The sequence below is a fragment of the Mus caroli genome, unplaced genomic scaffold, assembly GCF_978045245.1.
Source record: "Mus caroli unplaced genomic scaffold, Mus_caroli_1 scaffold_12, whole genome shotgun sequence".
Taxonomy (NCBI): domain Eukaryota; kingdom Metazoa; phylum Chordata; class Mammalia; order Rodentia; family Muridae; genus Mus; species Mus caroli.
In genome coordinates this window covers 24,602,540-24,630,493 of record NW_028227267.1, presented here as the reverse complement: position 1 = coordinate 24,630,493, position 27,954 = coordinate 24,602,540, and the positions used below count along the sequence as shown (strand labels likewise).

General features: G+C 47.5%; 2 protein-coding genes across 2 annotated transcripts in view; one reads left to right on the top strand and one right to left on the bottom strand.

The window, feature by feature from the left end:
* Window positions 1-122: 122 nt before the first annotated feature.
* Btd (biotinidase) lies at window positions 123-27,676 on the bottom strand. The gene is made up of 4 exons (XM_021181401.3): window positions 27,571-27,676; window positions 6,007-6,262; window positions 2,276-2,425; window positions 123-1,582 (listed from the first exon to the last, which is right to left on the bottom strand). Exons 1-4 carry the CDS (start codon window positions 27,579-27,581, stop codon window positions 410-412), a joined length of 1,590 nt encoding a protein of 529 aa, XP_021037060.1. The 5' UTR covers window positions 27,582-27,676; the 3' UTR covers window positions 123-409.
* Window positions 27,667-27,954, top strand: part of Hacl1 (2-hydroxyacyl-CoA lyase 1) — a 34,468-nt gene continuing 34,180 nt past the window's right edge. The window contains exon 1 of the mRNA XM_021181400.3: window positions 27,667-27,928. Coding sequence (XP_021037059.1) covers window positions 27,839-27,928 — 90 coding nt within the window. The 5' untranslated portion in view covers window positions 27,667-27,838. The remainder of the gene's footprint in view (window positions 27,929-27,954) is intronic.

Sequence of the window (27,954 nt, the reverse complement as noted above, 5' to 3'; positions counted from 1 at the left end):
CTTAGCACAGAAAGAGAGTGTGTTTCTTAGCACAGAAAGTGTTCGGGCTTGGGGGATATCAATGAGGTGTCACTAGATCAACAGTGAAAGATACAAAACAAAGAAAAAAACCCCACCCAGTATTGTGCGGATTTGTAAAATAGCAACTGGGGTTTATTTTCTGGCTTCGAATTTAAAACCAATTGTGTAGTGGGAAGAGGGTGTGGCCTGACAGACTAATGAGAATAGAAAATACCAGAAAATGTCTCTGTCATTATGTAGAAAGGAAGAAGGAACTGCCCCTCCCATTTTCTTACAGTTCCCCAGGGTGGGAGCCAGTGCCACAGGGGTGGCTTTCCCAGCGTTTGGGATCTGTGGCCCTGGAAAGGCAGGTCGTCCCCCAGAGCCCACCCCGCTGACCACAGTTTTCCTACTTCCTCTCATACAACCGTCCATAGAGAGCTGCTGTCACCAGGCCGGAGGACAGTCCCCTCTTCCTCAAGAAATAGTGGTCATTTTCCCAGCCAAGCTGGTCAGGGGTGTCCAGAGTCATCCCCGAGGTGAGAAATAAAGGAAAGATATACAAAGTGCTGAAGTTCCCCCACAGATGAAAGTCAAACAAGCCCTCAGCCTCCGTGATCTCCTGCCCGCAGGTGTCGAAGCCAAGGCCCCCGCACTTGACCAGGGCACAGGTTTGAATGTAGTAGGTGCCGTGCACGGTGTGGAGTCCGTCAAAGACTCCCAGGGCATATAGCTCTTTGGATAGGGTGGGCCTCTCGTATAGTAAGTGGCAACAGAGGCTGTGGGAGCACACCTGCAGGTGGCCTTCCTTTCCCCAGACAGGGACCAGGGTGAAATTGTCATACATCATTTCCGAGTGGAAGGTAGGCGGTACATTCACGTTCCACTTGGCGGCCTCATCACAGTGCACTTCCTGGGCGTCCTTCTCACAGTATGGATCCCCGGACAGGATTTTTAAGAACTTCCTATGGGACAGGTCCATCTCACTAGTTGTATTCCCTGTCCCAGTGAGGCCCTGTGGGTTTGTGGCTACCTGGGCAATTATAAGGTGACCTTTGGGGTCGTCCATGTCATGGTACCAAAAGGACTTGAGAGGGGTATGTATGCCACTGCCGGTCATCCCCAGAGTCGGGTGGTGGATGTTAGCTGCCAGAATGTTGACACCGAAGGCGGTAGCAAATGCTTTCTGGATTTCAATGGCTGCCAAGAGCGGCAGCTGGTTCATCCAGGCTGTGGGGTACACAATGTGTTTCACCTCAAAGTCTCTGAGGAGTCGGATGGTAGGGTCAAAGAACAGGATGTCAAAGCAAGTGAACATGCCAAACTTGCCAGCAAAGGGCGTATCAAAGGTGATGAGGTCCACGTTAGCAGGGGTATCGAAGGCCGCCTCAAAGTATAGGTTGTGCTTACGGTAGCGGTCGACAAGAGTTCCATTGTCGCTGAACACCACATTTGTGTTAAACTGGTATCTCCCGTCCCATGGGCAGCCAGGGTCGCTGCTGAGGCAAGGCTGTTTCGTTCCAAGATTGGCCACCAAGAACATCCCTCCCTTGATGGCCATACAACTCAGGCGCTGGAGGACCTGGGGTGGGTAATAAACGCAATAGGTAAGTTTAAATTCTACCTTTTGTGGGGAGCATTTTCGATTACAAAAAAAAAAAAAAGTCCCCGTCTATAATATGTAAGCAGCTCTCACAGGTCTGTGAGAAAAGGCTTCTGAGAACATTCAAAGGAGATACACAGGTGACTAACAGGACAAATATACGAAGCACCTGGACTGGTACTTAGACTCAATAGTGATGACTCTTTCTAAATTTAGCATTTAAAAATATACTAAAATATGTATAGCCTTTGAGAAATTCCATTGCCAAGGGTTTTACGGGAAACCTTGACCATGCTTATAAAAATATACGTAGAGGATACTCATTAAGACAGTGCTAAAAATAGAAAGAGTTAAAAAGATGGTAGCATGCCTCCTACTAGACAGGATGCTGATGACGGTGGGAAAAAAAGAAACAAGGCGCGGCACAGCATCTCCTCGGGAGTGCAGTGGTGGTGAGGAACCTTTAGAGTATTTTTTACAACTTGACTTGTTTAATATGTTTCGATTAGTGTGGGTCTTGTGAAATTCACCAATGAAAAGATCCGTATCTGTGTAATGTCCTGGCACGGGGCTTGGGGAGTTTGGGCTCGGTGGTTTGGATCCCAGAGCCTCCTTCAAACCTCAGGCAGCACGCTGTGGCTTTTGGCTCAGTCTGCTGGACTCCTCACCTACCTCCGTGTCATTGAACCGAAAGGGCTCCAGACACGGGTTCCACCTGACCAGCTTGGGAGACGGCATAAAATCCAAGAACGGGTAAATGGATGTTCTTGTGAAGTTGAATCCGTGGATACCATCTTCTGGGAACACTATAATCTGCACACCCTGGAAGCAAAAAGACAGAGAGTGCCATGAGGTAAGGGGAGCGAGTGTCCCTCACTGCCAGACATCAGCAGGCTGACTGACCAGGGCTTTAAAGATGCTAGCCTGACTCAGCTTGAATGGAAAGGCTTGTTCTCAGGCAATCAGCTGACTCCCCGAGTGCAGGACGATGGCCCCACATGTTTCCGTGTTCTCTAGGAAGAACCATGAGCATGCGTGGTTGGACGGAGGAGTGGGCAGCATTGCTGAAGGCCCAAGGACAGAGCTCATTGAGTGAATGTTAGGCTGGGCTTGCTCTCACTGGTGTACAGTGGAAGCCAGAGCCATTGTGAAGCACTTAAAATCATTTGGCCTATTCACAGATGGGTCATCATTAGTCCCGCGGATTTCATCCCCTCTCCCATATCTAAGTCAGTTGGGGAACTTTGGGAGAAACACTGATGTGGGCCCCATCCATAAAACGGCTGAGTGGAATGTGGGTGAGTCCTGGCTGCAGGATTTGTTTAAAGATGACTTTGCTGAGCAGTCCCAGCTGTGACTCTGGGGGCCGAGGATGGGCAGCAAGTGTGCTGAACTAAGAGAGTCGCTTTAGGGGCTCTGGCTGCGCTACAGGCTTCTCCCCACATTGGGCTCCCTGTGCCATCTACAGCATCCTAGGGCGAGAGAAGAAAGAAACAGGACTGCCCTTGGCTCTCCCTTAGCATCTTGCCCTCCTGGCGCTCTCCAGTTCTGTGGATTAAAATGTCAAGCCCAGAACGCTGGCCCAATGCAGAAGGTGGAGGCAGCAGGCAGTGAAGGCGTGTCATCGACAACAGTGCAATGCAACTTTAGGGTTTTTCCCCCTTCTGGTTATAAAAGCTCCGAATTTCCTCCCCCCCCCCCCGTATGTGTGTGTGTGTATGTATGTGTGTGTGTGTGTGTGTGTGTGTGCATACACATTCTCTCACATCCTCTAACACAAAGGTGCTCTTGTTAACATTCTCCTCGTCCTTTTCTCTCTGTGCAGCTGGGTATGCACGAGATGATAAGTTGGGTAGCACGCGTCTTTCTCATAGAGAGCATCCGGACATACCGTCTGTAATGGCCACCCCATATGTGAGACACTACCGTTTCTTCTCTACTGATTATCTGAATCCAACCTCTGTAATAAAAAGATGCAGCAGATTAGGGGTTCCAGATTAGTGGGGCTGCTTCAGTTGGGCAGTTTGACTGTGTACAGAACGGGCCTCTGTTGGACTGTTACTCAGCAGATTACCCTGGGAGGTAGAGACAGAAGGATCCCGAGCTCGAAGCCACGCTAGCTAGCTAACAGATGAGACCCTGTTTCAAAACCAAGTTAAAAACAAAGGTCTTCACACTAGAGACTACATCTGTGCCTCGTGGGACATTAGCCAGTTCTTTAGCTAGCAACGAATTCACTGAGCCAGTGCTGGGCTGACGGGCGACAGTTCAACTCCTTAAATTCCCACCGTTATCTAATGCATTAAAAAAAAAAAAAAACTGTATTCATTCTGTATTTGCCATGAGTCATGCTTTTAACTTCCTGAAAATTATATTTGGAGAGAGCTTTTCCTCTCTTCAGGAAAATAAAAACCTTGAAGGGCATCTTATAGAGCCTGCCACTTCAGTTACGTCTACACATCGACCACGGTGCTTCAGCAGTGGTCTGGCAGGAGATCAAGAACTCCTGAAGAATGGAGGTCACCAACCCCAAGAACGGGCTCTGAAAATCATCTTCCCTCTGTGCCAGGGGGATAGCGCTTTACCAGGCATGTGAGGGGTTCCTGTCCCAAGTGAGTCTCACCGGGCATGTGAGGTTCCTATCCTAAGTGAATCTGATGGAAAACTCTGGTGCCCACAGACACAGCAGAGGTGCTGTGGCACCTGACAGCACAGAAGCACCCCTGTGAGCAGCTGCCATGACTCCCAGAAGCACCTAACAAGCTCCAAACAGGGGATTTGGTTAGGCACCGTGGACAGACAAAAAAGGCAGAAGAGGAAAAGCTGAGGGGACCGAGGTGGCACAGTGCCGTTAAACACCTTCACCACAGGACCTGCCCTTGTTTGGGTCAGTGCTGGTAGGAGACCTGAAGGTGCAGCTGGGATTCATTTTACACAAACTTCAGCAGGGACATAAACGGGATAAGTATCAAATGTGCGGATGCTATGTGGATGCCAGTGAAGAGCCCTAAATAGCCCACGAGGCTGACCAGTGAGCAGCGCAGGTGGGAAGCCTTGCTCCGGTTATCTGCCCAAGTGCAGCAGGGCAGCACGTGGCTGTGTGCGTAAAGGAACAGGAGTCACAAGTGCCATGGAAATGCAGTGTGATGGCATTGCCAGAAGTGTCCTGGGAACGACATCTGGAGTAAGAGAGCTGAGAGAAGCTTGCCCCCAGCCCTGGTCACATAGCAGCTGGATTGTGGGCCACACAGTTCTAAGCACGAAGTCTAGAGAGCTGGAAGAGGCCTGGAAGCGAAGGCTCTTCCTGGGACTACAACACTTTTTCTGGTCACGCCAAAGATGGAACGCAGCTACTTTTCTGAGCTCAAGGTCAGAACTATGGTAAAATAAACAAACAACCCTTCCCACAGTTACATGGAACACGAGGACCTTGGAAACTGTGCTCTGAGCTTCTGAAGGTAGCCAAGAGAGGTGTGCCGTCTGTCAGGAGTGCTGGACCATACACACTAAGTCAGGACTTTAAAACGCACCAACAAGAAATAGCCGAGTCGTTTCAGATCATGTGATGAGGGCATGGGAGTAAGGGGACCTACTGGCAAGGCCAGCTCTAAGCCAGCAGCAGAGAAGTTTGGCTCACTTGCCATGCGACCACAGTAGGCCTTCCACAAGCAGCAGGCTTAGCGGCCCCACCTACAGGGATAAAGCCCAGACTCCCTTGGTCCCAGGCTTCCCAACCCCACAGCTTCTTAGAAAAGCCACTTCCTGTCCAGTCCCAGGGGAGTCTAGCCTCAGCAGCCCCACCCTTCCTGGCTGGCTGGAGAGGAAAGACAGTCAAGCAGGAAGCCTTTAGGAAGGGCTGGGGTCCTAGTCTGTCTGGACGCAGGGCTCCCATCTGGATGAAGTGCGACACAGACAGTGCACAGACAGCCTTTGTTTTGTGAGCTCTGACAAGCTTTGGATGCCTTTCAGAGCATGGAGTTCACTGTCCTTAATGGTTTTCAAGGTTGTTTGTTTGTTTTTCTGAATATTAGCATCACCCAGGGACGGGCTTTGAAAATTCCCACTGCCCAAACTGCCCATTCTGGACCAGTTGGCCACAGTCCCAGCCCCACACCCCAGCTCTTGTTTACAATTCGCTGATTCCCGGCACAGGCACATGAATCAGTGACCTAGGCACTGCTTCTCCAGCTTAGGCAAAACACTCCCATGTATTTCCATGCCAGTTCTGGCTCTGGAGGCGAGGGGTGGGGCCTAATTTAACAAGCAGCCATGTCAACTTGAAATCTGCAAGCTGACCCGACTTCTCAGGAGGACCTCGGGAGTCTGGGGTTTTTCCTCACTCAGATCAGCTAGCTGGCTCTGCGAGCCCTGAGCCCAGGTCAGGAGCAGAAAGCTGCTCTTGCCTTCTGGGCTGCAGCCATCACTTGCTGTTCATAGACGTCGAGGTTCTGCTTCATGAGCTCCAGGGCCTCCTGGCGGCCAACGAGCTCCAGGGGGGTTGGGCTCAGGACCGATCGATGCTCGTACACAGCAGCCACGTAGTACTCAGCCTCGCGGTGCTCCTGGGAGGCCGAGCTGACGCCCAACGCCAGCGCAGAACAGCCGAGGAAGAAGAGAGCAGGCGCAGTGCGGGCTCCAGACATAATGCAGACCATAAATCTGAAATGAACCGGCAGGAGAGAAGAGCTGAATAAGGAAAGCTGCCAAGGACTGAACTTTCACAGCTGTGATTTATTAATCCTGGCAATTACACTCGCCCGCAGCGAGGCCGGGGCTCAAAGAGTTTGTTTCATGTCCCTAATAAAAGCCCGTGTGTTTCTCTCCAAACACGTAGAGCTGCGTTTCAAATGGCTCGCTGTGTTAATAGACTGGGCTTCAGAACATTTCCAAAACAGACTCGGTGTTTGCCTCGGTTTTCTAACGCGGCGGGCAGGAAGCCTGCAGTGCGCCGCTGCCTTGCTAGCCACGCCGTTAGCTTTGCTACACTGCGCACTGCAGGAGCGCGGCTGAAATTTTGGACACAATTCTGCGATATATTTGACGCTTTGCTCGAGACTTCTTACTCAGCATGGCAGGTCAGCCCTCTAGGACAGCCGTGATGGTCCCAAGGTTCCCGAACGCAGGGCAGTTTCCTAGCTGATATTCTTCAGTCTTTATTTGGGGACGGTCTGGAGTCCTAGCTTCTGCTGTGTCACCCATAGGCCAGCCATAAAGGACTCTCTCCCTGTCAGAGTCCCGTGTAGCTTTCGCCTGGAACCCGAGCGAGCCTCGCCACTGCTTTCTGCTTTGTCTGCTACTCCAAATCACTTGCTTCTGCTTTGTCTGCTACTCCAAATCACTTGCTTAAGAACACTCCGGGTTCAAGCCGGGTGTAGTGGCGCATGCCTTTAATCCCAGCACTTGGGAGGCAGAGGCAGGCGGATTTCTGAGTTCGAGGCCAGCCTGGTCTACAAAATGAGTTCCAGGACGGCCAAGGCTACACAGAGAAACCCTGTCTCGAAAAAAAACAAACAGGCCTGGTGAGATGGCTCAGTGGGTAAGAGCACCCGACTGCTCTTCCGAAGGTCCAGAGTTCAAATCCCAGCAACCACATGGTGGCTCACAACCATCCGTAACGAGATCTGGCGCCCTCTTCTGGAGTGTCTGAAGACAGCTACAGTGTGCTTATGTATAATAAATAAATAAATCTTTAAAAAACAAAACAAAACAAAAAACAAAAAAAAACAAAAGCAAAACACACACACACGTTGGGTATCCTTCTCACAGTCATAACATGGGATTTTCTAGAAAATACCTTGGAATTTTGTAGGGGGTACATTTCTGTACCCCCCCACCCCCAACCCCCGGGAAATAGAACATTTACTTGGCATAATTGTGTGTGTTACTAACTGGGATTACAGCTCTGCACCACCATGCCTGGTTTTTGCAGGGCTAGAATCAAAGCCATTCTGAAAGTCACCCTGGCCTCCTGACTAAAGCCCCTCCCCTGGCACAGAAACTGATCAGGCAGTTTACCTCAGCCAGACAGCTGCCCTGTGGAGACAGATAGGGGCTGACAACTGCCCAAGAATCCCCGTTCAATACTAAGGTAACTGACAAACCAAGGAATCCCACTGCTGTTCTTTAAGAAGAAAATAGCACTCTACCCAAAAATAACATCTGTCCAAACCTCAAGCCGGGACTCTTAGAGTTTGCATTCCTAAACAAACACCATAGGCCACTAGTTCTGTGTATTATTTAGCTAAAAAGTCCCAGAAACAACCCGTAATTATTTCAGCGACAGAACAGACCTCGAGCTCCTCATTCAGAACCAGTCTACAGCACATGCACCTCCGGGGGCAGCGTCTCCCTCCCACCCCTCATCTCAAACTGCTTCTTGTTTCCCTAGGGGATAAATGTACCACACAAAGGCCAGGGCTTGGTGCCACTCATCTACACTGTAAGCAATGTTCTGTGGTAAGAACAAGGGGCCTTTGAGCCAGCAGTCATGAGTTTTGGGCTGGAAACAAAAGGATAATTGATAAGCTTTCGTATTGGAACTTTGTTTCTAAAGATACCAGGGAATAATTTTAAATGACTCAAATAATCTACTTTACATCCCATTTTGAAAGGATGATAATGGGGTAGTTTGAGTGACATCATGGTCACAGTGATAACACTTTTAAAGTCCAGGTCGATGGCCTCTTGAAGAGCTGAGGTGGAGATACATGAGGCAGGCCTTGGAGGGAGCAAGTCAGAACTCTTGGGCTAGGAAGGGCATTCATGGTATCTGCATAATAGATGTGGGCACATGGGGCTCTGCGTGTACACCAGGGGTGGGATAAGACTCAGGGTCTCACATGGGCCAGCCACTACCACAGAGCCTTAGCCCCGCCCTGGGATACAGAACACCTGACTCTAAGATCATGTAATCCAACCAAACAAGGAAACTGCAGAGCCAGCAAGAAACCACATTCCTTTCTATTTTCAGAAAAATAAAATTTGTATTATTTGTGGAAGGAGTCCAGTAGGAAAGCTCTAAGTGGCAATCATCTGTGTGTGAGTGTGTGTGAGTGTGTGTGTGTGTGTGTGTGAGTGTGTGTGTCAGTGTGAGTGAGTGTGTGTGTATATGTGTGTGTATGCGCATGTGTGCATCAATAATTAGACACTCTGCATATTTAACCAGATATTCATGCTTGAAAGATCCAGGCTTAACGAGGTAGGAGAGAATGAGTAACGGTAATAAAAATAGCTGCACGAGTTTGCCCTTCCCAAATAGCGGTGAAGCAGGAGACATGTCATTAAGGCTGTGAGGCTGGCTTCCCCTCCGCACTTGGCGTCTGTCTCACAGACAGTCTCAGGAACAACTTAACAAGACTGAGCAAGGACACTGAAGGGCTCAGCAGCAGCAGAAGGGGTGCTCGATCTTAAAGTGAAAGGCCCAGGGACTAGGAAGGTCGCTCAGCTCACAGTGTTTGCCTAGCACACATAGAGCCCTGGCTTTGACCTTAACACTGCAAAACAAAACAACACAACAACAACAAAAACCAGGTCTGGTAGTACATAGCTAACAATCCTTGGGCAATCTGGGAGAATCATTAGTTCAAGGCCATTGGTCTGGGGAGTAAAGTAGACCTAAATTCTGATCCCTGGCACCCACAGAAAAGCTGGGCATGGTGGCACACCTGTAACCCCAGCACTGTGTGGGGTGGGATAGGTGGATCTTAAGGACTAGCCAGTCAGCTAGTCTAGCCCTGAACACAGGTCCGGTGAGAAACCCTCCCCCCACCCCAAAAAAAAAAAAAAATAGAAGAGAGTAGACAATGATAGAGGAAGACTCCAGATGTTGACCTCTGGCCACCAAGACACACATATGGGCACATGCATCTGTATACACCACACCAAAACCCAAAGGAAATTCAAGGTCACCCAACATAGGAGCCAAAGGCCAGCTATGTGAAGGAGGGAGGGAGGAGGGGAGGAAGGGGGGAGGGAGGAGGGGAGGAAGGGGGAGGGAGGAGGGGAGGAAGGGAAGGATTGGTGGAGTCAGAACTTTCAGATATGTGTAGACGAGGCAGTTTCTAGGTGCTGGCTCATGGCCATATGAACAGGGACACAAGGACACAGGGGTCCCTTGGAACAAGGGGGCTCTGGGGCCAAGATGTTCTTGGAAACCCATAAAGTAACCCATCTTTGGAGATGGTCAGGACCTTGACCCTAAAGAAAATAATGAGAAGTAAGTATCTGATCCACCATCATGGTAACAGAGTCATCCTTTTACTGAAGTGACATGAGAGACTGAAGCGGAACCTGGGCCAATACCTGCTGTAGAAACACGGTGTCTGTCTTCTGTGGGTGTGCTCTGCTCTGAGACAGGGTCTGGCTCCAAGCTACCCCTCTTCTAGGAAGATACTCATGGCAGACATCCATATACTAGCCAACTGAGCCAGACCCAGGCACATGTCTGGAATGCAGCTGTGAGCAAACAGGGCCTCTTGGAGTTCCTTCACGGCGCACAGGAGGCCTGATACAGAGCTATGGATCGGTAAGGCAGGCAGCAACAAGTGCAAAGGAGAGCCAGGCACTGGGAGTGGGGATCATTCCAACAGTGTGGGGAAGGAGGGTGAGAGCGAAGGTGAGGCCGTGCAGAGACCTGACCAGAGGTGGCTGTGTGACAGCCCATGGGACCAGGAGGGGGAGGAGGAGCATCCATGCCGAGGGCCTGAGGCAGGAGAAACAGCCAGAGAAGCAGTGTGGCTGGAGCACGGGAGGCAGGTGGGAAGCGGTGGCCAGTGGGATTGCAGGAAGACCCTCAAGTCACTGTGTCAAGTCACTGGCCTGAAGCCCTCCAGCCACATCTCATTACAAGTGTTAGGCAGAGTTATGACCTGGTCACTGTTTGAATTTGGAAATGAATCATGACAGAAAGAGATGTCTGTCATCGTGTGTCACATTGACAAGGGGTGGACTTGTTATGACTAATTTGGGTTGTCAACTTGACTACATCTGGAATCAACTAAAACCCAAGCTGCTAGACACTCTTTTCTTGGAGGGATTCTCTCAGTGTTGAAGCTGGAATATCTGCCCTGTATCTGGGCCCCACCTCCTGATGGCAGCTCACATACGCTGGCGTGGAAGACGAAAACTTTGCCATTTCCCTGAGGCCCTCACTCTAACTGGCTGGTTCACCTGTCCTGTTGCTGATGGAGTTAAATCCAACTTCTTCAGGACAGTGTAGACTGAAAACCAGCAACAGTCCAGGAGTCCTCTAGGACCCCAGCCTCAGACTGGGACTGCAGAGACAGCCACCCTCGTGGGCTGGAGGGCGACCTGATTCTTGCCCTTTCTACTGTGAGACAGCCATTGTTGAGTTATCTGGATGACAGCCTGCAAGCCAGCTGAAAAGGTCCCGTGTAGATAAACACAATGTGACAATCAGTGTTGGTAGCAATTCAGGGCTGAACCCACAAGGAACATAAAGGGTCCAGTCCTCCTAGATACATCTGTAAACTGTGGCTTCACCTTTTCCCTTTAACAATGACAGGCAGAAATAACTGCTCTGTGCTTGGACAGGGGCCAAGTTCTGCTTTACTAACTAGAACAATGTATCTTAAACTAAACAAGATATCCAACAATCGCAACATGTTAACCTAAATGTTGTCTTTCTCTCTCTCTCAAATGGGGAATCCCTTCACAATTTAAATAGAATAAAATCTCCCGGACTAAGGGTGGGTAGCTCCATGGTACAGCACTGGGCAGCATGTGCAGGGCTCTAGGTCCAGGCTCACTACTTTAAGTATCTTCCTGTTGTGCCACAGGGTTTAAGTTTAAGGTAAGGAGGGTCTTTGTGTGTACCAATGTATGGAGGGAAACACCCAGCTGACTGATTTTGCAGGTGTGACTGCCACCTGGTGGACAAACCGAGAATAACACCAGTGGGCGACAGACTCGGGCAGTAGCAATGGGTTTTGGTTTTCCCCTTCTCTTTCCACTTCTAATATCTTGCCCATCTACTTCATAATGAAAATACTGAAACATTTGGCTGTTTTAAGATTCACTCTTCCTAGGCCAGGACTCAAAAGCATCACCTTTATTTCTCAGATGCTTTTCCTTAGGCCCTGATAGGATGTGAATAGGTTTCAAAGTGTTTTCAGTGAATTTCCTGCCAACAGTTTGGCAACATTTGGCTGATGTGGTGGGACACACCTAGTGTCTCCTAGGAATAGAGGTCACTGAGGGATTACCTGGGCTGGCCTGCAGGTATGTGTGTGTGCTGCTAACGGATGGGCAGAGACTAAGACAGGAGGAGCCAAGCGCAGTCACCCTTCTCTCTCAGCTCTAGGTAGTGGGTGTGACGCTCCTGCCTTACCTGTCGGCTATAACGAACTGCGACCTGGAACTGTAAGCAGACACACCGCTTCCTGCCCCATGTCACTTTGGGTCAGGTTGTCTTAGCAGCCACAGATGTGAAATAAAGCCAGCTGGTTAACAGACTTGGTGCTCACCTTAGCCAGACCAGGATCACCTTAGATAACCAATGCTACAGCTTTCCCTCCAGAGTCCCTGATTTAAAACAAAAACAGGGCAGCAGAGCATACTGAATTCTCTGAGAAGTCACCCAGCCTTACTCTATAAAGCATAATGCACTTTTCACACGCACATCAGAATCCACAGGAAAACATGATCGTGGCTGAGCCGTGAGGAGAGCCCACAGGGCGGCGTCTCCAGGTAGTTTCCTCTTCTGTAAAGCTCGCAGCTCCCAAGAGCCATCATCGAATCCACCAAATGCCAGGAAGAGTGTTATATGAGCCCAGCCATCAGGAGGCTGCCCAAGAGGATAATCTCATTCAAGACCAACCTGGGCAATATTCTGAGAATTCATTTTAAATAAAATTATTTGAAGTGACCCTCAATAGGCGTCAGTAGGGAAATGTTTTGGGAGTGTGTTATAAATTTCCCCTTTGTTTTCCTGTTGAGCTAATTAAAATTGAAGTCATAAGGACCATCCTCTAAAAGAACAACACAGTGGGCTTAGCGCCCTCTGTTGACCTGGTCTGGGAAGATGGACTCAGAAGACAGACAACACCAAGGCCAACCTTTCTTTTTAAACGCATGTTGGGCACCAATCCCTACGTGAACAATGGATGCAAGCTCTTTAGGTCTGTCCGGTAGAACCAAGCCCCTGCTCTCGTCAGACACCCGTGCTCCTGCCTGCTGATCCTCGGAAGCGAGGAATGAAGATGCAGAAGCAGGTAGTGGGTGACAGGGCCAACGTCACCTCCTGTCCCTCATATCCACATGATGTCCTTCACTACCAGAGCGATGGCAGGGGGTGTGGAAGAGACAGAACAACCAACACATAAGCAAGAGGCCGACAGGCCACATGCAAAGGCCCCTTCTCCTCTGCAAAGCTGATGGGGACATATTGGAAAGGTAGCTAGCTATGTTCAGCCAGAGATGACAGACACTCAGGGATCCTGATATGGTCAGTTCCTAGATCAGGAGGAGGAGGAGGCATGTGACACATCATTGTTTGGGCACAGGCACACCACCTTGAGAGAGGCTGTTGGTGTTCAGTCAGAGGGCAGAGTGTGATAGAAATGGCAGCTCCATCCCCCCACCTCCTTCCCCCACCCTGCCCTGCCCAGGCCTATTTAACTGGTCAGTAGTCAGAGCTGCGAGTAGCACGTGGTACCTGCACCTCAGCCTGCAAGGCACTAGCATTCCTGCCTGGTCTAATGTGGTTAAGTCAGGAATTATGTGGGCACCTTCTCTCTCTGTAGCATAGGTCCCAGCTCAGCTACAACTGCATCCATATCCCAGTACAAGTTCCACTGTCCTGTGCACCCTAGAATCTCAGCAGGATGGGCATGTGGCCAGTCCTCCCAAATCCTGCTGCTTTACCAAGCGTGAGGGCTCAGGTCCTCCAGACCCAGGGCATGCCAAGGGTACTGGGGCTAAGGCTGGGAAGGGAGGGTTTGGTCTCTCCCATGAAAGCTTTAGCCTCTGCACTGCTTAGCATTAACTACAGAGCTGAGGCGGGCACTCTAGTTCCTTGGTTGGAGAGATTACCCTTTAACTAGAGAGGGACTTATGCCACAGGCAGGATTTCACCCACATCTGTCTCTGAAATAGCTTACACAGTCTTTCTATGCCATACTCACAAAATGGAGGAAAGGTTGCCTGAATAAGCAAACCGAGGATGACTAAATCACAATTTGGAAATGAGCTCAAACACCCTGTGACCGTACAAAGAGATCACTCCCAACTTGGAGTTAATAGATCATAAAGTGAATTGGGCATCCGGTATTTGGAACAAATGTCTAAGCAGCGAAGCAGTTAAAATAATGGAAGGACAGACTGATACAATCTATGTGCAAAATACAGACATCAAGACAGCTCTAAGGTGCATGCCTTTAGTCCCCACAGCAGGGATGAGGCAGCTGCATCTCTGTAAGTTCTGAGGCCAGCCTGGTCTACAAAGTGAGTTCCAGGACAGCCAGGGCTAGAAAGAGAGACCCTGTCTTAAAAAACAAGAATTTTGAAAAAGACTTCATTTAATCCCAGCACTGGGGAGGCAGAGGCAGGTAGGCACCATGATTTTGAAGTCAGCCTGATCTACAAAGAGAGAGGCTATCTTTTTTTAAAAAAAGATTGTTTTCTTCAGTGCTACATGATTTTTCTAATAAATCAAAACCACTTAAAAAATACCAAAGAGTTCAAGTTTCTAGTTTGGCCCACAGAAAGCACAGATACCGTGGCTCTATCCTAACCAGAGCCGGACAAGCTGGGAATCAGGATTTCTCTTCAGCTCTGGAAGAGAACTGAACCCCTGCAGCCAACCATTGCCTCAAGAAGCTGATGAGCAGAAAGCTCCTTGGCCCCCAGAACCTGGCGGGAAGCCTAACCCATCACTGAGGCCTGCAGGAAGCTCAGCATGATGAGGCTGGGATGGTCAGATTCAGGGACCGGCATGAGTCTGCCTTCTAGGAGTTCTACTGATTTCCCCAAAGACTGGAGAATCCCCTGCCTCCCCTGCCTCCCCTGCCTCCCCTGCCTCGCCTCCCCTGCCTCCCCTGCCAGGGCCAGGGGGAAAGTAGCCAGAGGCCCTGCTCTTCAGCAGGCCCACCCCTGGTAAGAAGTCACTTTATCAGAGCGTAACCTGGGGAGGTTTTAGCTGAACCTAACTGACTTGGAGACATGCGAACTTCAGCCAGCCCTCTCCAGCATCCCCATGGGAGAGGGACAGTCCTTCTGGCTGTCCCCACCTCACCTGGCGGGAGAGCCCCATGCACAGATGAAGCCCTCAGTTCAAGGTCAAAGGCACAAGGACACAGACACAGTCCTCGGTGTAACCGTGACCCCTAGGGCACCCATCTTGGTGCCGTGACAAGGCAGTGCAGGAGCTCTTCCACATTGTGGTCTTGCTGTGGCCACTTCAGATTTTGCTCGAATTTGATCTTCTTGATGGTAAGCCCTGTGGGAAATGACCCAACCCTATTCTAGGAATCCTAGGTCAGGATGCTGCAGATAACTAGTTAGCTTTTGTTTAACTGCCTGTTTGTGGAAACATTCCCCCTTCAGCTAGCCATATATCTTATCTTCTCTTAAACTGTTTGCTGGGACAAAACCTCCCCCTGCAACTGCTGAAGAGAGAGATTAGCATGTGGCCTTTGCCTTTAAAAGCCCAGTTCTCCAAACACTTGCCACTACAGTTGGGTCCCTGAGTGTAGTCCCAGCCGGCTGCCGATCTGATCGAGTGAGGGGTCTTTTCTGCAGGGCTCCCTATAACATCACCTGCTTGCTAAATGCCTGGTCACTGTGCCTGCTTGCGTTAGCAGAAGCCAATGTCATCTCTCAACAACAACGACGACAGATTACAGGATATTAAAGGGTAAAACCAAAGCTTGAAGAGACAGCAAATATCAGAATAGCACTTATGCCTATGATGGCCATGCTATGGGCTCTCTCTACTGGGCAGAAAACAGACACTGGGGCAAACAGATGGGTAATATAAGCAAAAGAGGGAAATTCTAAGAACGTATTTAAGAAGTGATGAAATTAAAACAAACAAAAAAACCCTACTGTAACAAAAATGAAGAATCCCTTCCATGTTCATCAGTAGAACAGATGTGGTTGAGGAGAGAGTCTCTCACCCTTGTCTGCCTATAGAAACTGTAGTCTGCTTCCCAGCCGGCCCATCATTATGGACTCTAACTCTTGAAAACTGAGAGCCAAAATAACTTTTCTTTATGTTGCTTTGGTATGTTGTTGTTGTTGTTGTTGAATCACAGCAACAGAAAAGGTAAGTCCTACACAGGTGGACAGAGAGAGCTCAGTGCCCAGGAGTTGTGTTTAGACAGCAGGGAGCCTACGCAGCAGTCGGTGGCCTGCCTTATGGGGACAAGTCAGCCCTGTCACCTCTGGTTCACAGCCGAGCCTGGACACCTGCTCGGCCTCAGGAGCAGCCTCACTCACTGCTAGGTGGACCTGAAGCCAGGTGAGCTGGGCCCTGGGCCCTGGGTCTAGGTCGGATGGACTGCTGGGCTTCCACAGCCTTTTCCTTCCTGTATGATCGCCCATAAGCACAGCCTCTGTTACCAACGAGGGTGTGCAGATGCCAAGGCAGAGCACATCCTAGCGTGAACTGCAGGCTCTGGGGAGGAGAGGCCGATGCAGGCTCATCAGCTGTTCCCTGTGCACACACTCTGGTCCGGATGCTGATAATGATACAGACTGTACAGGAATTGAAAGAACCTAGTGGGGAAACCCCCACTCAATTCCCGGCCGACACGTATTTCCCACAGGAGACAGTGGTTTTGACCGTTTAATGGCAGAGCCATAATGGCAGAGCTCCAGGTTGAACCATATCTCACTCAGGAGACAGTGGATTCGACCCCGAGGCTTGGAAGCGAGGGGTTTTTATAGAAAAGGGGCTGGGGTTGGGGGAGGAATTGGCGCCTTTTCACATGTTTGGTTCATTTAAACATCAGCAGCCTGTTAACATTTAACTTAGGTCAGAAGGGCGGGAGAAAGGGAGGCACCGGGCCAGTCCAGCATGTCATTCTCTTTATCTCTCTTTATCTTTATGGCCAAGCAGCCTCAGGAATGTCTTAAGGACAGGCCTGCCAGGGCATGTCCTGGTCTGTCCTGCTATGTTCTCAGCCCCAGGTTTCAAAGCTCACAAACAACTCTTTGGGCTATTTGACATATATTACATGAATCACAGGTCTCAAGCTTTATTTCCTTTCAGAATCAGGACAGTGGGGGCAGGGTAACTGTTTTTCTGTTCTATTTTACTACGAGCCTAGAGATTCTCTCTCTTTTTAAAAAAGATTTATTTATTTATTTGTTTGTTTGTTCATTATTTATTTATTTATTATACATAAGTACACTGTAGCTGCCTTCAGACACTCCAGAAGAAGGCGTTAGATCTCCTTACAGATGGTTGTGAGCCACCATGTGGTTACTGGGATTTGAACTCGGGACCGTCGGAAGAGCAGTCAGTGCTCTTAACTGCTGAGCCATCTCTCCAGCCCTTAGAGATTCTCTTAAAGTCTTTGACATATAAAATAAGCTAGAAACTAGAAACCAGAATGGTGAGGTAAGACTGGGACATTTCCTAGTCTTGGTATCTAAGAAGTTTGATTTTTATTTAATAGTGAGAGACAGTCTTAGAGAAGAATCTTAGGGTTGTAGTGAGAGCTGTGCATATAGCTTGAGGAATTATTCCTTCCCTGTAAAGATGGAGAACAAGCACTCGCCTGGCTGGAGAAGGATCTGCCTGGACCTGGAGGCTCTCTTATCTCATGCTGGACTCTGAGTAGGAAAACAAACACCACCGGCGCCCCACCCCACCCCCAAGAAGGGGAGAGCATCTCCCAATCTGATCCCTCGACTCTGACCCTAGCATGGATAACAAGGGAGGGACTGGACCGGATGCCCCCGTGAGTGCTTTTGGGAGGAACACTGACAGGCGGCTGGGAACCGACAGACCAGGGTTGTCATCTGTGAGAAGCAGAGAGACTTCTTTTCCTATGCGGCCTCTAACGAGAGCCTGACCATGGGATGCTGACCACACAGTAACCAAGGACATCTAACAAGACAGACCAATGCTTAGTCAGCCAACCTCCAGTCTCTTTCGTGGTGTAAGCAGTGTGAGGAAGCGCTGTAGAGGGGATGTGTGCCCGTGCCTTCTAGGCTGCCAGCACTGCACCTTCTGGGAAGATCACCCCTCCATCACCAGACTCTCCTTGTTAATAACTTTCAATGAACCTTGTGTCTGAGTATTGTGTTCTGTCCATTGGCAGCCTGTCCATGTGCCTTAGCAAAGTTGGGCAGTGGGCACCACACTCTAGAGACATTATAACCAGAGCTATTGTTTATATTGAGTTTAGAATTCAAATCCTTACAGTATACATGACCCAGGTAACTGGATAAAGGAGTACCAAGTGCTGAAGATGTTCATGAACCTAAGATGCCTAGAAAAGCCAGTCTACATCCCCTCTATAGGAACTCTTGACCAAGGCAGCCCAACGAGAGCCAACAAAATGTTCAAAATTATAAAACACACAAAGAAATTATTACTCATGGGTTAAGAGGGAAAAAAAACCCCAGCAAAATGGGGACCAATGAATTCAGATGACTGTAATGTAAGTGAAAACGGTCAAGTTCATGGACCAAAGAGTAAATAAAGTCAGATGGAGAGGTCCCTAAAATATGAAAATTTCAGCTGCCAACAAATATTGCTTAAAACAGCACAAGGGGCTGGAGAGGCTCTCAGCCGTCAAGAGCTCTTGTTGCACTTGCAGAGGATTTGGACTGGGCTCCCAGCACCCATGTGGCTGCTAACCATCAGTAACTCCAGTTTCAGAGGATCTGATGCCCTCTTCTGGCCTCCTTGGGTATTGCATGCACAAGGCACATATTCAGGCAAAACACATATTTAGGCAAAATACACATAAAAATAAAATTTAAGAAACAAATCTTTAGGAGGCTGGAGAGATGGCTCAGCGGTTAAGAGCACTGACTGCTCTTCTGAAGGTCCTGAGTTCAAATCCCACCAACCACATGGTGGCTCACAACCATCCGAAAGGAGATCTGATGCCCTCTTCTGGTGTGTCTGAAGACAGCTACAGTGTACTTACATATAATAAATATAGCAATCTTTGGGCCAAGCAAGAAGTATCTGAAGACAACTACAGTGTGCTTACATATAATAAATAAATCTTTAAAAAGAAAAACAAAAACTTTGCTTGGTGGATCTCTGAGTTTGAGACTGGCCTGGTCTATAGACCAGGTTCCAGGACAGCTAGGACTACACAGAGAAACCCTGTCTTGAAAAACAAAGTGCAGGGCCCAGCTGCATCTGTGTGGCTCAATTAAATAAATACATAAATAAATCTTTAAACTAAAAAAAAACTATATAGCACAAAAATGACAGAAACAAAGACTAAGGGTGGGAGACAGGGACAGTCCATATGATGTCCTACAATATTCCTAAGGAGCAGTAAATTCGGAAAGTGATACTACACGGGAATAGTAGCCTCAAGTTTGATAATGAAATGCAAGATAACACATCTAGCATAAGGGAGAAGAACACAGCTAGACACAGTGTTGTGAAACTGTGGCTCTCTAAAGGTTTTAAGAAGGAAACGGGGAAGCCACCGTGGGAGAACAATGATCTTTAAGGATGCAGTTATTTGGGATTGCCCAGATGGCTCAACAGGGAAAAGCTTTGGCAACCTAAGTTCACTTCATAAATCCCAATTAAAGGTGGAAGGAGAGGACCAACCTCCGGGGGATGTTCTCAGAATGTCCACACTCCACAGCATCTTTTAATTTGAAAAAATGATGCAGTGATTTTTTTTTTTTACAGTGATCTGAATCATAGTAAACTTCTCAATACCAGAGAAAGAAGAGAGCTATCTTCAGAGTGCCGAGAGAAAGGAATTCTCAGCACAGCCTTGTTTACCTCCCACAGAAACCCTTCCAAACCAACCCAAACAGCACAGCAGGGACTCACTCACTCCAAAAGGAGTAAACAAAGATATTCTGAAAAACACTGTAAGCAAAGAAATTGAAGATTACTCATCAGAAAATTTCCTTAAGCCCTAAGAACTGTAACTAAATACTGCCTGGAATCAAGACAGAGTAACAATTTCTTGTTTGTTAAAAAAACAAACAAACAAAAAAACAACAAAAAACAGCACAAAATAGACAAGAGATGAAAGCATTAAAGGGAAGAGGGGAAGGAAGAAGAGACTGAATAAGAAAAGGGAAGGGAAGGAAATAGAGAGGAGGAGGAACAGAGCAGAAATGTAACCTAATTTAAAAAGAAGTAGGAAAAAAAGGTAAGGTTAGAGAAGACCATGGTAGGATGGACAAGTGGCTGTGTGCAAGCCTGAGATCTGAGTTCAGATCCCAGCACCCACCTAAGAGATTGTGGATATGCACCTGTAACCCAGTGTTGATGGGTGGAGACAGGCCAATTCCAGGAGCTTCCTGGCCAGCCAGTCTAGCTGAATCTGCAAATTCCAGGATTGGCAAGAGATTATGGGTAGCAATAGTGGTGGCAGATAGCTGACATGCCTAATGTCTACTTCTGGCCTCCACACATGGCCTGTACTGCGTCCCCCCCTCCCCCAATATAGAAACAGTCAAAGGGACTAGATGATATTGTAAATAAACAATAGAAATGTTCAAGAATTAGAAACCTTTTGCTTCTAGCTGACAATGAAACTTTGACTTCAATGTGCAACTGAACTCTCTGCTCATCAATTCAAGAGACATCCCAGATGCACCTAGTCTAAAGCCCTTTAAAAGAAGGCAGTATAATTGCGGTGAGTTCCGGGTCAGCATGGGTGGCTAGGTAGTGAGTTCCAGAGCAGCCTGGGTTATACCTGCACAGTAAGGTCCTTCCCAGAAAAAAAAAATCCACAACACTCTCTCTCTCTCTCTCTCTCTCTCTCTCTCTTTCTCACACACACACACACACACACACACACGACACTCAAAATTCAGATAGAGAAAAAACCTAGAATAAGGCAAGAATCACAGAAACAACAACAGTTATGAAACAAGCACTGCCCCCAGCTCATCATGGTCCTGCCATCCCTGCCCCACCACCAAAGCCTCATCTTCCAATCTCAAAATAGGACAGACAGTTTCCCGAGGGACTCTATGAAGCAACCGAGCATCCGGATGCTGGGAGCATCCCGGGATACAGTAGAACTTTTTATTTCATGAGGGATTTCACTAAGACCCAGAGCCTTCTCTCTCCGAAATCATCTTCCTAGACACGTGTCTTCCACCTGCAGGATTACCTTGTGGTATCAAGGTTGCAGCTCTGACTCTAGGTACCACGTAGTACAGCAGCAGGCTGGTATTTTCTGGTACCACCCACTTTACCCCCAACACCCTGCCTGGCAACCTCTTCAGTTACAAGGAAAGCTGGCCAAGGTAAACTACTTTGCCATCTTTGAATAAAATCATGGTTTTGCCAGATATAGGAAGCCCAGTTAGGACTGAATTTCTCATAACAAGTGTTAAGAGTATCTTTATGCTAAACTTTTCCCCACCGCTAGTCAAAAGCTAAAGTCCAGGCTTTGATTTTTGCTTTGTTAAATCTGACAAACCTTACACATAAATGCTCATGCAATTGTAACCCTGGCTTTCTTTTTTTTAAAAGATGTATTTATTTATTTTATGTATTCACCATTGCTCTCTTCAGACACACCAGAAGAGGACATCAGATCACATTACAGATGGTTGTGAGCCACCATGTGGTTGCTGGGAATTGAACTCAGGATCTCTGGAAGAGCAGTTGGTGCTCTTAACCATCTCTCCAGCCCCAACCCTGACTTTTAAAAGCACCACTTCTATATTTTTAGAAATAGTTTTGTCAGCCACTGTAGATTAATTTCGGTTTTTGAAATTTAGTCATTTGAGAAAAATTAGATCTCGTATGTGGCTTTAGTCTATAGGTTCTTCTTCCCTCTCTATTTTCCTAAAACTAACAAAGACGATGTTCTCAGGAGACAACTTGGTCTGTCAAGTGTCTGCCACGCCATCACACGGACCTGAGAGCCGATCTTCAGCGACTGTGGGGTGCAGGGGTGAATGGTGTAACCCCCCACTGGGGAAAAAGGGAGACGATACACAAGCTAGCCGAACTGATGAGTTCCAGGTTCAGGGAGAGACGATATCTCGAAAAACAAGGTGGAGAGCATTGAGAAAGACATTCAACATCTACCTCAACACACAACTGCAGAGTCCACACAAGTGTATGCAACACACACACACACAGACACACACACTCATATGCATACACACACATATGCATACACACACAGACACACACACACACAGACACACACACATATGCATACACACACAGACACAGACACACACACACACACATGCTGATTTTCATTGGGAAAGTACCTTATAAGCTCATGTATGTGCACACTTGACCCCTGTTGATGGCACTATTTGGGGAGGTTATAGCACCTTTAGGAGGTGGAGGCTTCTGGACAGAAGGATGATGTCACTGGGAGTGGCTTTAAGGGCTAAGAGCCTCACTCCACTTCCTGCATATGGTAACCTTCCCCTTTCTCCCCCCATTGTCCTTTCTTCGTTGTTCGAAATGTGATCAGCCATCAGCCAGCTTCCTGGTCCCGCCACCCTACCACCCTGGCCTCTATCCCTCCGGAACTGTAAATGCTCTTTCTTTTTGAAGTCACTTTTTGTCACATAACCTTATCAGATACAGCAACAGAAAAGTAATACACATGAAATCTGGTACGTATCTAAAGTGATCAGATGTATCTAAAGGGAAAAGAATGAGCTGTTACAAATGGTGCTTGAACAACTATTGTGACAAATGGACTATGATCAAAAGCAATCCGTCAGTTACCTCTCTATTTCCTCATAATGTAATTTAACTCAGAGTCTGGTCTAAGTCCAGCCATGTCACTTGTGTCTCATGGGACATTACCACACATACAAAGGCATACACAATAGGTCTTGTTCTTGCATGAAGAAACAAGGTGTCTGGATGGTGAGATGCCAAATGCCCAGGACGGCAAACTTGTTTGCCAGCTATCGGTGTAGAGTCATCTAGGTGACAAGCAGATGACATGGCCCTATGAGTGAGTGGAGCTAGAGTGATGACAAAAACAAACCAACCAAACAACAGCATGTCGTTTCCAACTGAGAGAAAAATGGCAGTTCTCCCGTAATGATGAAACAAAGTTCTTACGGCTTTGGAGAATAATTTGACAACTTCTGATAAAACTGGAAATGCCCTCCCCATGCCCGTATTATACATAGAGACTCTCACATGGGTGACAAAGATACTTTCAGAGAACACTACTCACACCCTGAAACGGTAAGTAACGCGAACGTCTGCTACTGTTTGAATGCGCTCAACACAGCCATGCTGGGAGGTGTCTGAGTTATCCATCCACACGAATGCTTTTGGTGTAGAGAGAAGTTAGCCATCTCTAGCTTGGCCTGCTGTTTCTCTCTTCTTCATGTATCTGCTGCTGGCCTTTCTGCTCTGAGGCCCTCATCAAAACCAGATGCTAGCAATGGGCTCTTAGACTCCTGAGCTGCTAGACAAATGGGCGAAATAAGTGTCTTTATGAATTACTTAGCATTGGCCAAGGTTGGTAGAGCAGACTTCATAATCCCCAGCTGCTTGGGAAGCTAAAGCAAAAAGATCACCAGTTCAAGGCCTGCCTGGGCTACACAGTGAGTTCAAGGCCTGCTGGGGAAACTCACAGACCCTGTCTCAAAGTACAAAACAGGGGAAAGGTCAGAGATCTGGTTCAGTGATAGAGCAACTGCCTTCCCAGCACCACAGAGCAAATAAATAACTGCTACTCTCGTATACTCTCTCACAACAGAAATAGATTAAGGTCTTATGGAAAGTGGATAATGCGGGTACCAGAAACATTAAATTCAAAGCAATGGCTCCCTCTGTAGGATGGGAAGGGAGATGCAGTCAGGGAGGGGCACATAGGAGGCCATTTGTGTATTTATGGACTGACCAGCTGCTGGTTTATGGGTATGTAGTAACTTCTGATCCTTCCATGTGTCTGAGAGATATCATACATATTAACTATAATAAATCAGTAAGCCCCAAGAAAGAGCTCAAAGGTTATGATGAAGAAACAAGTTTATGGACTTAAGTCTTTCATTATGAAATATTCCCAGTCCAACCCCATACCCTGGGAACTTTGCAGTTTTATTCCAAGGAGAAACACTCTGTTGCGAAGCCATACCACGCCTTCGTGTCACACCTAGAATTGTCACCGTTTTATATACAAGAAAGAAAATCACTGTGGTGGTTATTGCTAGTGTGAAACTCTCTCAACTTCACAGAGGGGGGAAAAAAACAGATAAAACAGGAAAACCAGACTCTTTCTATTTTCTTTCCACAGTGCTCATTGCTTCAGTGATAGGTCATGGGAACATTAAACTGCAAAGCAAAGTTCAGGCCTTGGGCAGGAATCCAGCGTTCTCTAGGTCAGAGGCTACCAGGGAAGCCGGCTCAGGGCCTTTCAGCTTTTACAGTTGAGTTATTTCAAAGCTGTCCCTGACAGCTCCAGAATATAAACCTGTTTCTATTGTTGTTGTTGTTGCTGCTTCAAGCCTAGCTCTAAGCCTTGCTTCTGTACAGTTCATAAATCTTTTGAGAAGCAAACAAAATCAACTCAGTCCGTTTCACTCAACGGCCCATGTTATTACGTCATTTTCTGCCTGTTCTGCCTCTGTTGGCGTTTCCTTCAGCACACTGACCTGCGGTGTACTTTTAAGTGTTGTTCTGAAAGATAGTGCTTTATATAAGTTTCCTTTTTATTTTTTATTCCTGGCCTTTTGCTCGCAGGTGGCATAGAGCTGTAATCTCAGCTCCTCTGAAGGCCGAGCCAGGAAGACTGGATAGCTTAAAGAAACCTTGTCTTAATGTAAGAAGGCAAGCTACTATACTAAGCTACCAGGCAGCTACTATAGAGGTATAGATAAGAAAATTAGCATTGGTCAGGGTTAAATTAGACCATAATCCATTAATACTATACTGGTATTGTATACTATAATGCTATATAGTAATACTATGGTGGTATAGTATAGTATATTATAGTTGGTATACTACACTATAATACTATACACACCATGTGGTTGCTGGAAATACATAGTAATACTATGGTGGTATAGTAGCTGCCTAGCAGGCACAAGATGCTGGTTCAATCCACATAACAGAAGATATGTACTCAATTTCCATTTTCTATTAATTGTCAGCCAATTTCATTTTTAGCCATTCTACAACTTGACACAGCCTAAAATCACCTGAGAAAAGAGGCTTCATAAAGAAACTCACATTACCAGGTTGGTCTGTGGGCAGGTCTGTGAGGGACAAACCAAAATGAATGTTAACCAATGCAGAAGGGCCTAGCCCACAAGACAGGTGTCCTGGGCCGTGTGAGAAAGCTGGACAAGCATGAGTCTGGGAGAAGCCAGAGAGTGTGCCAGCAAGTAGGTTCTTCTGTGGTTCCTGCCTTCAGTTCCTGTCCTGACAACTGTCTCACAAAGATGGTCTGTGACCTGGCAGTGTAAGAAAAATTAAATTTCTGCTCCCTAACATGCTTTTACTCCTGGTATTCGCCATAATGACAAAATGAAGTTGAGAGGACAAATAACCCTAATTCTTTCTTTCTTTAATAAACAAGCACTACATTTTGGCAAAGTGTGCACTGGTTTTCACAGGTTCAGCTAGGTTAGGTTTAAAAACGAGCACAGGATCCCTAGTGTTCTTGTGAACTGATTGAGATAAAAATCAGAATTTGGGGGCCCGTGGAGTCACTGCCTATAGCAGCTGCCTTCTTTTGAAAGTTCATCTTCCCTATGCATATTACAACTCTTTTTAAAATATGATTTATTTTTGAGACAGGGTCTTACTGTTGCCCAGGCTGGCTTCAAACGTGAGATCCTGTCTTAGCTTCCTGAGTACGGTCCCGAAGGTCGGCCTCACCACACCCGTCTTACAACTCTTTCTAGATCATCCAGCTACTTTGAGGTTATCTTCACCCACTTGGAAGAAAGTTGTCAAGCAACTTCTCACCATCCCAGAGCTAGATCCCTAAAGCAATCACTATCTGGACTCTGAGGCCTGGATTTGCTCTGTGGAGAACAGGTCACTAATGCTATTAATTATTATTAATTAATTTAATTATTAATGCTTTATTAATTATTATTTTTCATGTTTATGGCTTATTTGCCTGCATGTATGTCTACATAATACGTGTGTGCCTGGTGCTTTCAGAGGCCAGAAGAGGGCATTGGCTTTGCCAGAACTGAAATTACAGATGGTTGTAAGACACTATGTGATTGCTGGAAATCAAACTCAGGTCATCTGGAAGAACAGTCACTGCTCTTAAACACATTTCTCCAACCCCTGCCTTCTGATTTTTAAGAAAGTTAAAATTTAGGGCCTGAGATATAATTCAGTGGTAGAGTGCTTGACTAATATGTGCAAAGTCCTAGGTTCAGTCACTAGTGTTGCTTTTATGGTTTATTCTTTCTTTGAGTAATTAAAAGACATGGTCTCTCTACATAGCCCTGGCTATTCTGAAACTCACTAGGTAGCCCAGGCTGGCCTCAGACTCGCAGAAGTCAACATGCTCCTGCCTCCAAGTGCTGAGATTACAGATGTGAGCCACCACATCTGGCGCTACGATGCCAAATCTCATCAAAATAATAAATAATATTTTAAGCATACTGCCAACAAAAATAACAGGGAGTATGATTAACATATGATTAACATATTCCAAGTCCACACAGAGTGCTCTGTATAAATTACAGCTCCTGGGATCCTTACACTGAAGTTGGATGGAACAACAGTGACTTTTGCCCTTGGAAGACGGATTCACGTCACTTCTGCAAGGGAAGCATGGACCGCTGTACCTTGAACTGCTAGGCGAAGGCAATAACCAGCTCAATGATTTTTCTCTTTGCCAAATGGCAAAAATGGCCAGTTGAAGCCGGGCGTGGTGGCGCACGCCTTTAATCCCAGCACTCGGGAGGCAGAGGCAGGCGGATTTCTGAGTTCGAGGCCAGCCTGGTCTACAAAGTGAGTTCCAGGACAGCCAGGACTATACAGAGAAACCCTGTCTCGAAAAACCAAAAAAAAAAAAAAAAAAAAAGGCCAGTTGAAGACTGATCCTTAATAAATATAAACCAACCAATCAACCAACCAAAAACAAAAGCCCATTCGATCTGAATCACAGTGATTTGTTCCCATCAGGGTCCAGTTTGCCCTTCATACAGTGTTCTGCCAGTAATTCTGAGAAAGCAATCGGTGTTAAGGGGCCAAGAATCCACTAATGTCTACAAAGCACGCGATGCCAGGGGGTCAAGCAGGCTAATCCATGAACCAGTAAGTAGAAAACAAACACTATTACTTTGGTAAAAGTTAAGCAATCATACATTAATTATTAAGTAATGGCTCTAACAGACCTTAGTTATAGCCAACTGGAACAAAATAAGTAAATATAAACCAGGCAGTGGGCAGGAGCAGCTACGGTGTTAATAAGTTTATCTCTTGACGAGCAATGTTGGTGTCATCTCTGATTAAGAATACACCTTTGCTCACAGACTTCTGGAACGTGCACATGATGTGGGGAGCAAAACCACAGTTATAAAACCAGAGGGCACAGGAGCACGACACACTACCCAAAAGCCAGGTTTTTTTCCAACTTTACACTCTCCAAGTTACCCGCGTCCCAGCAGCCTTTGCGTAGCTTGCCCCCAATCAGCGGGAAGCCCCGGCGGGGGCGGGGACGCGCGCTGGGGCCACGCCCCCTCCTCGCCTGGTCTCTACTGTCACCCTCCAGATGTGCCATCCCCTCCATACCAGACTGAGCTGTATCGCTACCCTAGTGGAGGACAAAACCAAGGCGAGCATCCTCAGAGATTGGGTTTCTTACCTGCTTCGCATAGGACGCGGCCTCCGGCTCGTCCCGCCTCCTGCTGATGGCGGAGTCCGGAAAAGACTGACTGGAGAATGGGCGTGCTTACAGGATCGCCTCACCAAGCACTGACTTCTTGTCCCGCCCCTTCTCCCCTTTGCTTAAATCCGTTGGGCTGCCCTCCTGTCTGTCAGAAGCGGGTGTCACCAACAACAACGTGCGACCGACTCTTAGGCTAGTGAAGCTGTGAGCCGCGAGAGTGCCTTGAAGTAACTTTAGGTGGAAGATGCCAGAAAGTAACTCTGCAGAGGGTAGCGACGGAAGCGAGGAGCAGGTGTCTGGTGCTAAAGTCATTGCCCAGGCTCTAAAAACTCAAGTACGATGGATCCCTCGGGTGTGAAA